This window comes from Anticarsia gemmatalis, chromosome 7 (assembly GCF_050436995.1).
Source record: "Anticarsia gemmatalis isolate Benzon Research Colony breed Stoneville strain chromosome 7, ilAntGemm2 primary, whole genome shotgun sequence".
Taxonomy (NCBI): Eukaryota; Metazoa; Arthropoda; class Insecta; order Lepidoptera; family Erebidae; genus Anticarsia; species Anticarsia gemmatalis.
In genome coordinates, this window is record NC_134751.1 from 937494 (window position 1) to 951943 (window position 14450).

General features: G+C 36.3%; 3 protein-coding genes across 3 annotated transcripts in view; 2 read left to right on the forward strand and 1 right to left on the reverse strand.

The window, feature by feature from the left end:
- The first annotated feature begins 75 nt into the window (after positions 1-75).
- LOC142974182 (uncharacterized) lies at positions 76-1215 on the forward strand. The gene has a single exon (XM_076116345.1). It carries the CDS (start codon positions 76-78, stop codon positions 1213-1215), a length of 1140 nt encoding a protein of 379 aa, XP_075972460.1.
- A 4215-nt stretch (positions 1216-5430) lies between these two features.
- LOC142974109 (trypsin beta-like) lies at positions 5431-11203 on the forward strand. Its single transcript, XM_076116261.1, has 6 exons — positions 5431-5753; positions 6117-6167; positions 7022-7184; positions 9240-9492; positions 10375-10530; positions 10891-11203. The coding sequence occupies exons 1-6, from the start codon at positions 5522-5524 to the stop codon at positions 11068-11070; spliced, it is 1035 nt and encodes a 344-aa protein (XP_075972376.1). The 5' UTR covers positions 5431-5521; the 3' UTR covers positions 11071-11203.
- A 226-nt stretch (positions 11204-11429) lies between these two features.
- LOC142974232 (beta-1,4-glucuronyltransferase 1) overlaps positions 11430-14450 on the reverse strand; it is a 30731-nt gene continuing 27710 nt past the window's right edge. The window contains exon 5 of the mRNA XM_076116402.1: positions 11430-14318. Within this exon, the coding sequence (XP_075972517.1) occupies positions 14097-14318 (222 nt within the window). The 3' untranslated portion in view covers positions 11430-14096. The remainder of the gene's footprint in view (positions 14319-14450) is intronic.

Here is a 14450-nt window from a genome sequence, read left to right on the forward strand (position 1 = left end):
ATGCAGACGTGTTATTATTTATATTAATTTGATAAGCGCGGCGCAAGCTGACGCTCGACTAAGTTCTTTTTCGCGATGGGTACACAACTTATTGCGAATGAGTTACTGGCGTTTTTGCAGCAAAAACTGGATGTGATGGATGAAGTGTCAGCCATCCAGATATGTGCGAGTAACTTCAGTGAAGAGGACATTGCAGCTGCCAAGCTGCTATTGTTCACGACGCTGAATAAGCGCGACAAGATGGTGTCCCGCCGGCGTGACGGGAAAAAGAAGAGCATCCAAGACATCATCACGCTACTCAAGGAGACTGATCCCGACGATGTGCCGACGTTTGTGGCGAAGGAGCTGCACAAGCTGCCCCCTGTCACCTTCGACCACGTCGATGTAACCAGCCTTCTGAAGGACATCGTGTCGCTGAAGGCCAGCCTTGCGGATGTGCTAGTGAAGTTAGATGCATCCCAGAATACCGTCACCGATTTGCGTAAAGAAATAAACGATTTGCGCATTAAGGTGTCGGTTTCTAGGTCAACACCCGATGCATCGAATGTCAACACGTGCCGGCGAGTCGTCGATTCGCCGTCGTTGAACTCTGCGTCAGCATATTCGACGCCAACGCATCCGTCGCGTACTGTGGAGTGCAGCGCCCCCGCGCCCCCCACCCCCGCACCTGTCCCTGTGACATCACCATGTGACGTCGCGCGAACTGCTCGCCCCGTCCCGCTGCCACGGCCTGCAGCCCCCGTGAAGACTCAATTAAGAGACTTTGCGAGCGTTACGGCGAGCACTGCTGTTCCCAAAACCAAATTCTTACCAAATGATACGGGGAATGGGAACGAAGACGACGAGGGTTTCGTGAAGGTTCAAAGGAAAAAGCGCGCCACACGAACCCAGAATCGCAGCGGTACGGCTCCTAAAGAGCCAACACCGTGCTTAAGAGCCGCGATACCGACCACACCGGTGTACGTCTCACGTCTGCACTACCTCACCAAGAAGGAGGATGTCGTGACGTATATCAGTAAGAGGACCAAGTACCAGATGAGGGTGCAGCTGTTGGAGGCGCGCCGTAACGTCGGATTCAAGTCGTTCGTGGTGCGCGTCCCAAACGATGTGCTGCCCCTCGTCATGAAGGAGGACTTTTGGCCCCAGGGCGTGGTATTCCGTCGCTTCCGCGGACTTATACCACAGGATAGCACCAACGACACTGTGTTTAAGTGAAGTGCTACTAACATAGTCTTAAGTTTTATTTACTAATAACAATATGATATATATTTAATATATATGTTAGTTTGTAAGGTATATATCTATGAGCCATTGTAGCTTGAAAATAAAATGATTTATTATTATTATTATTATAAAATCCCAAATAACAACAACAAAATTACTGCATAACACTATTACAACAAAAAAACTGAAAGAAACGCATTCTGTTCCCCTTTTTTTATTAACCCTGTACTGTCCCATTGTTGGGCAAAGGTCTCAACCAAAATCTTACAAGGATAAATAAAAACAAATGTTTCCTTAATAAAATAAAAATTACTACATAACACTATCCATTACTATAAAAACACAAGAAAAGAAACAACTAAGAACTTAAAAAATGCATGTTTTAAGGTACTTCCAACATTGCACAGTGCATAGTTGTGTCGGAAGCGAGGCTCATCTGCGTTCACCGCTAAATTGTTAATACAAGCCTTTTAAAACAAGCAACTTTACTCCACTGGGAGTATTACTACGGTAGCTTCACTATTTAGATAAAAAAGGATAGAATTTGTTTTAGACTAGTATTAAAACAGAGAGTTTGTTAGGTCTGTAGCTGGTAGTGTTATTTGAACTCTTCCTAGACCGTTAGGAATAAGTAAATAGTTTAGGATGGTGTTTAAGCCATATATTGAGAGGTGTAGATGTTTTTGTATGCACTTCAAAAATAACTGTTAATAAATATGTTACCGTGTTATCGCTGATTAACTAAGCGACTCAATGTGGATTAATGTAGAAATAGCATGATACTGCGTCACTAACGATTTTTTAATGTTTAAATTTTATAATAATATTGAGAAATTAAAACTCCATCTATTTATCTATCTGCTCGCATTAAAATTTAATATCATCTACACAAATTTCCTGGATTTTCACCAATTTATAGTAATCCACATCTTAGAATGATGGCTACCGATAATGAAATAGAAACACGAACACTAAATATTTCGAAAAAAATATAGACTTCCGATCAGGCTCCAAGTTTGGCCAGAATTATATAAGTTTTCCATGATAGATAATACAGCAAAAATACTCAAAAATAATTGCTTCTACCTGATATAAAGGTAAACATTTTACACTTCCTTAAGGTAAGCCATAAACCACGTGATTCCGAACCACTGAGTTCGATATAAAACAATCTATTTATAGCACATAATAGCGATATTGGGCAAGCATCGAACTGCGATATTTATTCATAGAGTAGGACAATGCTGTGGGTACCAGCCCTTTGTGATCCGTACAATGGTAGCGCTATAATGGCGACTCCAAATTTATTACTGAAGATACTCTATTGATTTATTGTTCTGACTTTAGTTATTGGTGCCGTATTTTACAGGTGGATTTGATTATTGGATAATTTTGACTTGTTTATAATACCTTAGATACAGTTTATGGCACCATTATCTATACTAATATTAAAAAGCTGAAGAGTTTCGTTTGTTTGTTTGATTGAACGCGCTTATCTCTATATCATCGCTACGACTAATAGGAGCAGAGTACCAGTAAGTGACGCAAGCGAAGTTGCGCGGATCAGGTAATGTAAAATAAAGGGCTTACTCAGCGTATGAGGAATCTACTTGATCAGTTATTCTTAACTTGTGATCCGCAGTCTTGTGGAAATCCGAGAGTATGAAAACACCTGTCATACTTCCATAATGATAAGCTATTTGATAATTGTTCAAAAGTAGAGCAAAAAGCAAAGCCTTAGAAATCTGAATTGTATACATAAAGTATATGAAAGGGGAGCCATTAGGCCCGAAATCAATGTGAATACGAGTCAGTAATAACTAATCTGTAGTCTACTTCACAGAACTACCTATACAATTTCAGCAACATTGTAAACTTTCGAAAGATGTTGGTTGAAAAAACACAGATTTGAAATCTTCGGTTAATATCGGATTTCATTGTAGCATTTAATAAAGCATTTACGTTCAGTAAGCTTTTGTCAGTTCATAGGGATTAATCAAGAACTAAATGTACTAGATACATTCTTAATTTTCCACATATACATATACCATATATTCTTTTACAAGCAACAAACAAAATTTCATCCGACCTGCAGCCATTTCACAGGCACACTAACAAACTTCACATCTAATTAATACTAGTAACAGATTCGTACCGTGGAGTAAAACTGTTTACCGCAGATTACCGGAGCGGTAATTACCGCGGTAATCAACTGTAATACCGGTAACGTGTAATTGAGGGCTGCGGTAATATGGTTTATGATATCGGCTTGTATTTACTCGGATGCTGACATGTTTTGATTAAGTGCTAGATTGAGATTTTTGGTTAGTGTAGAAATTGAGTCGAATGAAAAAATTAGTAGTTTCTTAAAGGTATGTAATAGGACTAGGTAATGTTTGCGACTCCGCTCACGTACTTTTTATCATCTTACTTACTTTCAAAAGGACTGATAATGTTTCTAGGACCACTAGCTGACCAGCGTGTTTTTTGAGTAAGATAAAAAAAGATTTAAAATTGGTTTCTTTAAAAAGTTTAGTGGAAAGGCCACAGACGTTTGTCTTCACCAACAAACAGAATATTACAGACAGAAGTATGACTTTACAAACAGTTTTCTAGGCAGAATAATTACTTAGAGAAATCAAATCCAGTGCTCACTGCTATGTACAATGTGACCTAATCACATCATTACTTCAAATGAAAAGCAAAAAACTTTAGATCATTAGCAATTTTAGGTTCCATCCAACTTTCTCCCTAAAATTACAATTTCCAGACATTCAAAACCAAGTCTAAAGTTACTGATAATTCAACACCATTCTTAAGAAACGTCAAAGCGAAACTTTGAAACTGTAATCATTTTATTTGTGGACTTAACACTCGCTGAGAGGAACAATGGGGAGGCCATTTAAAGCCTAAAAGAATGCCGAGAACGGTTATTATCTGTGAAAAAAAGTTTCAAAACTCCGAAGTGGGGTGCGGATTTAAATACGTGTGAACGAAGTGTTAGAATACTGGCAACTTTGCTTGAAAAAAAACTTAACGCAATTTTATATTTGATGAAAAAACGGATCACTTTAAAAAACTAATGTCGATCAATCACTTTTTAGACTGCAATGTTGTATTTGCATAACATTTTTATACAGATGTAAGTAGGTAGGTACTGGCTTTTCTTTAACCGTAGTAGCGGCAAAATTATTGCAGTTTAAAAAAAAAAACAATGTAGGTGTATAAGTCTAACACTCGAATAGTCGTAGATTTGAAACCCTTTCATCGCACTACTCACACTCGTTAACTGTGGAACTCACAAAATAAGAATGCTGAAAAAAGATTACACAAATATACCTATACAATACATAAAGCACGTTGTAAAATCACGTCTAACATAAACTAGCCACGTCCAAACTGAATGAAACAAGTTCATACTTTATACAGAGCTCTGCAATTTCGCTTCTACCAATAGCAATACCAATACAATACCCTTATACCTAATACTTTTTAGATCACCCTAAAGTCCGTGCACAAATTGTGTGAATGGTCCAAAACTAGATAGTAAGAGTTTCAGCCGGGAGGCTCTTGAAACATAAATTTCAAACAGGACGGCAACACAGGCCAACTCGGCTTCAGGACTTGTTTAGTACTTTCAAACTTTAAAAAATCCTGATTTAGAATTTTGTACGATTCTTTCTTTGTAGATACTTTTGTGTATTGTATCACTGGATTTACTATTTTCGTATATATTGCTTTTGTATCGTTGCTAAATTGTTGTCGACAGATTCATTTATTTTACATTCAGTTCCAACAAAATAAAGAGGCAGAAATTAGGTTAAAAAAGAACGGGATGGAGTCAAGAATAAAATTGCAAAACAAACAAAATAGGTCATGAAAAGCGTATTTTGTAATGGATTTCACATTTGAATACACAGTATAATTACCATTTATTTTACATTAATTACACTTCACTTAAGAATCGCTTATTATTTCCCATTCAAAGAACAGCCAATCATTAACTCAGCACAATGATAAGCTGAGAGCAAAAGTTGTAAAACGCCTGCACAAACACAATAGCAACAAGTTTCACCCCGTCGCGTTGTCAGCAATTGTGAGCAGGCGTCCGTCTCATTCCATTGCAAAACTTAATGCACTCCATAACTTCTTTTGATTTCACGGCCATTTGTTTTTATAGCTTTTATGATAATTAATCACGTTTTCTGCCACTATTGTCGTAGTTCTCGGAGTCAAATATTTGTAACCAAAAATGTAAAACGTAAAGACAATTCAAAGAATTTTACTTGTTTTTATAATGTGGTCCGAAGTGTTGATGGTAGTTAGCATGTATTTGTCTCATGTTGGTGGAGATATTGCTACAGAGGATAAGGATAAGGACCCTATAGTGCCTACAAAAGATTTAGACTACTCTGTAATAGCCCAAGAGGCGGAAAAACATAAGTCTAGTATATTAACATTTTTAAATGAAACTCATGTAATAGAAAAGTATAGGTCTAGGTATAACTGTCTGCTGAAGCAGTTAATGGGTAAGCGAAAGTTTAACGTGATTCTGTAAAGGTTATGTGATGCGAAGTATCAAACATAAAACAAAACAATCTGATAATAAGTATTATTGAATTTAAAATGTTATTCTTCTAGATACAATTTGATTCCTTAGGTGCACGTTTATTAATGCTTATGCCTCTAATCACGATTTCTGCATAATTTATTGTTTTCAAATGCCGTATTCATAAAAAAAGCCCTGCTAACTACCTAAAAATACAAAAAATAAAACAAGCAACAACACTCCACGCATTCGCGAAATAATAAAGAAAAAGCCCGATCTACGAAATTCCGAATTACACAGTAGTCTGAAAGTTGAACTAATTAGTAACAATTTATTTTTTTAGAAGACCAAGCCGCAGCTATTCCTAGTCGTAGAGAGATAACAGAAATAACAGGTAAATGTTATACATCAATGAGAACTTTCACCTTACGGTATAACAGGCGTGATGTTATGTACGTATATTTTAAAACTATCTGACCCGCGCAACTTCGCTTGCGTCACGAGAGGTTGGGTCAAAATTTTTCCCGTTTTTGTAACATTTTTCACTGGTACTCTGCTCCTATTGGTCGCAGCGTGATGATATATAACCTAAAGCCTTCCTCGATAAATGGACTATCCAACACTGAAATAATTTTTAAATCGGACCAGTAGTTCCTGAGATTAGCGCGTTCAAACAAACAAACTCTTCAGCTTTATAATATTAGTATAGATAATATTAGTATATATGTTACTGTAAAAGCCCGAACTGTGGTAAATCCTAAGATTTTCCGCTAAAACCTAAGATTTACCAACTCTCAATGGTAAAAGTCCGAACAAGCCAGAGTTCAAAAACTATGTTACGATATATAAAAAAATCCTCCTTCATAACTATGTTTATAACTATTTCACGGTATAATTATATACTGTGACATAGTTATAAAGAAGGAGTTTTGGGCACAGCGACATGGGTAGGTTAGGTTAGAAGGCTAAGGTGGGAGCGAGCGAAGCGAAGCTCCCACCTTAGCCTTTGTGGTTATTTTTTTTTAACCACCCAGTAGGAGGAGCCCCGCGAAGCGGGGCTCCGGCGACATCTCGACATCATCAAGTGAATATAGGTAAAAGTTCGAAATAATAGAATTGTTCGGACTTTTACCATTGCGAGTTGGTAAATCTTAGGTTATACCGGAAAATCTTAGGATTTACCACCGATCGGGCTTTTACAGTAACATATATAATACTACAATAATCCTATTACATTATGTTGCCCAGAAAACAAGTTAAGCAGTTCAACACGACGCATCGTGTCGGGACGTAACACATCTATAGCGGCAGTGCCGTGGCAAGTGTCTTTGAGGGAAAAGACCTACCCCATCTGTGGAGGGTCTGTCGTTACTGATGTCTGGTTGCTGACAGCTGCACATTGTTTATTGAGGTAAGCTGTTCTATTAATCAACATCTGATTTACATTAAATGTACTACCAAATCTGGAGGTAGAGCCTGTGAAAAGAACTAACAAAAGCCTATTACTTTATACTGTATTCTCTCTAAAAACGCTGATCCATCGGTCGATTGATAGATATGTAGTGATTTGATTACTAATGATGACTAATGGCTAAATTAGGTAATATTAAAAATTATGGTAAGATTGTTTAATTGTCTGTTATTTATATTTAGTCTATTTAGAATGTTCTAATCCCTATAGAAGCCTGTCTGGTGTTAAGTCCCTAAAGTACAGAGACTTATAATCTCAATTCAGCTATTATTATAAGTTGTGTATTGTCTATTACGACCATACGTTCAGCTGTATGCATCAATTTACTTGTCTTCTAGACTTGTTTATCGACCAAAGACTACACGTCTCCGAACTTCATAAGCCTCGTGAAAACTTGCTTTAATATACACATAGAGTTACATATTATTACTACAACTTGTAAAGTATACTATATACCACAGTATATCCAGTTATCTGTAGGCAATTTTGATTCGGTCAAGTCAAATAAAAAGAAAACTGTAAGCTGATGATTGAAACCCTAACACAAGGGAATACAAGGAGCCGAAACCAATAAACAGTCCACAAACCCACCCACACATTCTCAACTAGATAGAGAACTACTTCGAATAAATTCACGGGTCTGCTATACTTTTTATGGTTCGCCCCTAGCGAATTGCGTTCTTTCACCAATTTCAATTTATACCCTGGTGGGGAAGGCCGATGCAAAATACCAATCGCCCGAGGCCCAGAACAAAACACCTACAGTTTGTTATACTATGTAGTCGGTCTTATGGGAGTTACGAGAGCTCTAGAGATATTTATTGTCGCCCACTTGGAAAGCGATCCTTTGCCACCGAAATGTAGACGTGTGTATATTCAATATCCTTCGTATTAGGTTGTTCTTTCTCCCTTATTGTACTGCATGAATGTAATTGGGTTTTCTGTTGCGTTTTTTGTAGTTTTATTTGTACAAGTTATGATGTCGGCTGAACGGTTTGCGCTCGTTTCGTGTTTTCGTGTGTAGTGATACGGTTGGTTCGGTGAATAGTAAAAAAATCTTGATTTGGATCTAGTGCTCTTCAGTTTCAAAGCCTAAATGCTCTTCGGTTTAGAACTGTGAATTTAGTTTCCGTAGTTTTTGAGAATTGATGGTAAATTCGCTCGTATGGTTTCTTATACCTATTCACATGTGCTCAAATACGCAAATTGGCAGGTGTAAACACTTATTGCGAAATTTTATGCAGTATTTTAGAATAACGAATTCGTTCTGGATGTACCTAGGTAATATTTCTATTGATGACCGATTACACTATCGTCTCAACATTTTTGTCAAATAGTCAACCTTATTTTTATTTTGACGTAAGGTACTAATTAATTCCAAAAATAGCATCAACAGAATAGTGTACAAACGAAAACAAACTTAAAAATGTTTCGTATTTTCAATATTCCGTCTGCGTTTCACAATAAATCTTTGTTCCTAATTACAAATTAAACGAACAACCGGCCAGTTTCAATTACGTTACATTGAAGGTTATGTTTTTTACGAGTTTCAGATGTTTTTTGTTAACATTTGTTTGTATCTGAATGTATTGTTAGATATTTAGCCTCATTGAAGCTCACGACTTGTTTTGAATTGTGTTGAAGTGTCGATTGCTTAAGTACTGTAGATTGAATGGGTTTTGAAGGCGCCAGCCTAAACAATACTTTTTTATGTGAAATGGTGTTACAGGTTGTGTTGTAATTGGGGTATTACGATTACTGTATTATTATTGAGGGACTTTCTGTTTATTTATATGTTACTAAAATATTACGTCAAATAATATAAAAAGAAAAAAAATGAAATACAATCATTACCAAAACTTCTCTCCTGTTAGGTTCAAAATCGATTAAGGAATTTTACGGAATTTCGTACTTAAATCGCATATCCCGTTAGATAATCAATTTGAAACGATTCGGAGGTAGTAATAAGTTCTCATTTACTATATTTTTCTGCAGAGCCCGAGCCAGTGAACTGAGTGTACGCCTCGGTTCCTCATGGAAAACCCACGGCGGGGAGATGTACGACGTGAAGGAGTGCTTCGTGCACCCTCGCTACGTCAGCAAGACGAAGACCAATGACGTCGGCTTAGTGCTGCTATACTCGCCTCTGAGGTTCTCCTCCAGGGTCCTGCCGATACGGCTCGTGACAAGAGAAGCAAGACTACCAGCTAATGAGCCTGCTATTGTTAGTGGCTGGGGGAAGTTGAGGGTAAGACTAATTTATGTGATATCGATAGAACGGGATATCTTTTGAATACAGAGGTTACTATAAAATGGACCAAAATGGTTAAAGTCAATTACACTTTTTGAAATACGACAATTTGATTCATAGCAATATTTAATACCAAGAACTGGCAAACTGAACTCGTCGCTTTCTTTGATTCGAGCTATTTAGGTACTTATTTCTATGATCAAATTAATCCCAATTTTTTCTAAAGTTACCCTAAAATACTTTAAAATATGCCGTATTAAAATGCGAAAAGCAACTTACCTTGCAATCAGCGTGCTATTGCGAACTTGTCTTGCCGATACACCAGAACATGTATGTAGGCTGCAACAATACTCAGTACACTATTTGCACCAAATAACACGTCACTATTCTTACCACACACTATCACAATATAAACTTTTAACGATTTTGAACTATCGCAACTTAAAGTCTCATAATTCCACTGTAAAGGGTCTTATACGCGATTGATGTGTAAAGGTTTGCAGTACCTTATTTGTTGCCCGACGTTTCGACCGAGTAACACGACCACGGGTAGACTTATGTAGCTGCTAAACGTCATCTCATTGCAGCGCGAGTTTCTACGACTACCCTCAGTTGATGTTCATCTTTATTAGATTCTTAGAAATTGTCGGTACTTCGACAAATTAAGCAACTCTTGACTTTTACATGCTCTAAGATGTTAGTTTATGTATATTAAAAATTTGCTTTCGGTTACCGCATGCAGTACACATTCGGATGGTCCAAAATAGTTTGAATGAATATGATGACCACATCTTAAAAACTTTTAAGACCGTTGTTTCTCTCTACTTTATCTTGGATCTAGTTTCTTGTTTTTATACCTATATTATCAACTGGTCCCAGGAAGGAGGTCCAAGCGCAACCTACTTACAGTCGTCTACAATAAAGACGATCGCGATGAAGCTGTGCCGTCGGTCTGGACTCGACAGGAAGGCGATAGATCCTGCCTCCATGTTCTGTGCAGGCTCCTTCAGTACCGCCGCCCCTGATGCTTGCCAAGTGAGTAGAACTTTACAATGACTTGTATAGAAAATACCTATCTGCCTTTGAAGTTTAAAAGAGATAAATATTAGATTCTACCTCGAGGGAATCTTTTTCCTGCGCTCGCTTTTCTGATTCAGCTAGAGTGACTAAAACTTGTGTAGAAACAGACGATGAAATAGTTTATATATGCTTTAAACGTCGCCCAAATCGAAGGAAGAAGAATTGTTTGAATTTGAATTTTTGAATGATTTTTTGAAGTTTAGTCATTTAGTGCCAATAAATAGTTATAATAAACAAACAACAGTAGTTTACACTATGAAATAGACCTGCGAGTCAAATATTATAGTCAAAAATGTTTATGATATACATTTCCAGGGTGACAGTGGAGGTCCGATAGTATACGACGGGGTCCTCATCGGCGTGGTGTCCTGGGGTCTGGGCTGTGCTCGCGGCAACTTCCCGGGAGTGTACACCCGCCTCGCCAACCCTACCATATTCGACTGGGTACAGGGCCACATCACCAAGAAGACAGAGAATAATTCTACTGCTTTATGATTACAATTGTTTTGATTTGGGAGAAGGGTTGATGTGTTATTATTGTTTTATTTGGGATAAGGAAGAGTAATGTAGAGGTAAAGGAAGAGTGACTGTATAAGTATTTATAAATGTGATTAAAAGTAACTGTGATTATAAATGTGACTTTTAACTTTGAAAATCTTGATAGGTCTATTGATTTTTTACCTTTTAGAAGTAATAAATAAATATGTATATCAGTTGGCTGATTTTATAGAACAAACGCTCTTTTGAAATCAGATCTGGATAATACCGATGATACTTACCTATTGCCCCGGAAAATCTTTTTTCACAGGGACCGACTTGCTTGTAATAGTTAGTTGTAAATAAAAACCCATGCATCTCGACAATCGTTTATTGAAAATTCGTTTTCATAAACGTCTAAGATTTTAAATAAAGAGGCACCAATAAGAAATCCAGCACAGAGTACGATCTCACTCATTGATCATTTCATTATTTTTCAATTACATCACAATAAATTATAAAATGTATTTAAAAATAACCATAATTTCTTTGTCAATACAATTCCAATAATGAAAACTTAATGTGACCTAGGAAGATAATAAATTAGTAATTGCGTAGAGTTATCGAGTCCCTAATCCACACTGGGCACTTCCCAACCATCATTGTTTGCCCAGCAGTGGGACAGTAATGTGTTAAATTTATTATATAATATTAGCGACCAAGCCATTTCAATAGGCCAATGGGATGTTTGCTCTTTATAAACTAGCAGGAGTTATGCAAAAAAATAGCTTGCCATTTCAGTATTCGAAGAAAATTGCCACAATCTCTTGGCACTTATAGTGATAGTTAAAGCTTGAAAGTAGCAGAATAAGACTACAGAGGGTCAGACTATAATGATAAATTGCTGAAATAAAAAATGTTTTAATACTTTTCTCAGTGCCTTAAAATCTGAACTGAAGAAATTCTTTCGTAACTTGCTAGCTTGTATTCTGTTAGATGTATAGCAGACAGGTTTTTATTTAATGAAACATGTTGACAACTAAACTATGGGAAAGGCACATCAAGAATAAGAACGTAAGTAATATAATCACATAGCCTTTTTATTTAAATAGATACTACACGAATAAGAAATGAAAGAGAAAGTAATTATCTTTTTAAATATAACTGATTTGAATGAGTTCCGAACTTTCCGAATCGATTTGAATTATCTACCTTGGTTTTCTTGTGGTTTCTTACACTTTTCTAGATTATTGTTCCATGGGAACTAAAAAAATGGGCTCAAATTAATTTCTTGTGCATTGAAATGTGACAAATATTGTCTAAATCTGTCATGTATGTCAATCATTTAGCTAATTTTTTTTAAATTAATAACTTTATTTTTAAAGTTACACCTTACTTGTCACTTTTGTTCATCAACCTTTCCATTTGCTTAAAACAATATAAAAATAAATTATATAAAACGTAAAAGTACTTATAATAATTTGTCATTTACTTATTAAAATATAACAGTATACAAAAATTGTGCTTACATGCTTGCATGTTCGTGCTTAAAGATAAGTTCAAAAAATAGAAAAGCGTAGAAATAAATAATAACATGTACGAAGTAAATTAAGTAATAAATAATAAGTCTATTACTATTTCATAGTGCTCTCTGTTATTCAACGTTGTATAACACGTTGCAACCAATGTTACATTGATATTGAAACTCAAACTTGCTCAGAACATAAAAATATCTGATTAGAGATATTAAATACTTTTGACTTAAGTTATTTAATTAATTTGTAGTAGATAATATAAACAAACCATAATAAATAAAGCAAATATCGTAGAAATAAATACTTAAATTGATAATACGATTTTCTGTAGATACCGGTTACAAATCTGAAAAGTACCTATGTTTCATCTTACGGTTGCAAAAGTTACATAGCATTATTGTGGGAGCACCAATACCCATTCCAGTTAAACAACAATACACTATTTTCCGTGGACTTTCTAAATCTAATTCATAATCTTTCCCAAAATCAACAGGGGACTGACGTGTTCAGAAAAACTCGAAAATAAATCAGCTTTATTAAGCTATATTATTACTAAATACTTCTTTAAAATATGCCTCAATTAGCAATAGCAATTCCATTCAATACATCACAATTTCACAAATACAACAACCATTAATCGATTTCTCGACTCGAGTCGAGGGACTCGAGATACGAGCGTACGAGTAAGGCTCAAATCACATCGAGACAGCAGTGGCGAGCAGTGTAGCGGTGATCTGTAGCACGATTCTGTACAGTCGGTACTTTCAAGTATCAAGGAGTTTGTCATTTAAAATGTACTGCAAAAATAGTTTCTAAGATGTCCGCCAGAGGCGCTGATTGCCAAACAACATATTTCGATAGCGGCAACAGGCGTTCTTTTCGCCTCAAGCGATTTTGATCTCTAATTCATGTTAGTACAGTTTAAAATTATTTTTTCTTTTTCGGTGTGATTTGAGCCTGACTCGAGACTCGAAAGCGAGGCGCCGAGCGTCTGAACACATCACTACGTATCTATAAAATAACGAAGAGTTACAACAGTGATAGATATTACAATTTGATACAAATCTATTATATTTATTTACACTTTAAAATATTATTTGTATACTACAAGGGTATAGCTATAGGAACGTTTAACTAAAAAATCTACACTTACATCTATAACCTCATTAATTTTCAATAGTACCAAGTATTCTGTCCCTTTCCATCCGTCAGAGAGTAAAAGAGACAAAACAACAAATACTATTAAAAACGAATGAATATTACGCTAAAAATAGATTTACAAAAGTAATATAAACTAACTTAGTGCATAAGATAATTTTTGTGCTTTACATTTGAATACACGACACGAATCAAGCCGAGTTCATTCACACACACATAAGCGTCAGTTCACAACACAGTTAAAATGTTCATTCTCTTATGTTCTTTATTATTCTTTTTCCTTCTTCGTCAGAAGAAGAAGATTGCAGTTAAGAAGGCGAGGCCGGCGGTAACAGCGCGGCCTCGCGACGCCTAGGTCTTCTTAGCCTGCTGAGGTCTCCTCAATAAATGCAGAGGGTCTTTTCTATACCTCGCGAAGAGTTCCCTCTTGAATGTTTCGAAGTGTTTTCTGTTCTTTTCGTTCTGTTTCTCCCTCCAAAGAGGGCGGTTCCTCCGAGCCTGGAGGCCCCAGTGTATCGTGAAAATTGGGGAAAGGACCCTGAACTGGTATCCTATTAAGAACATCTCGTATACCTGTAATGAGAATAAATGTTTTAGAAATATGGAATAATGAACCATTGACAGCCTATTTATTGAGTTAGTTTTATATTACGAAGATATTTTAAAAAAATTAAATAACTACGATAATTGTAGAATAATTCGAAT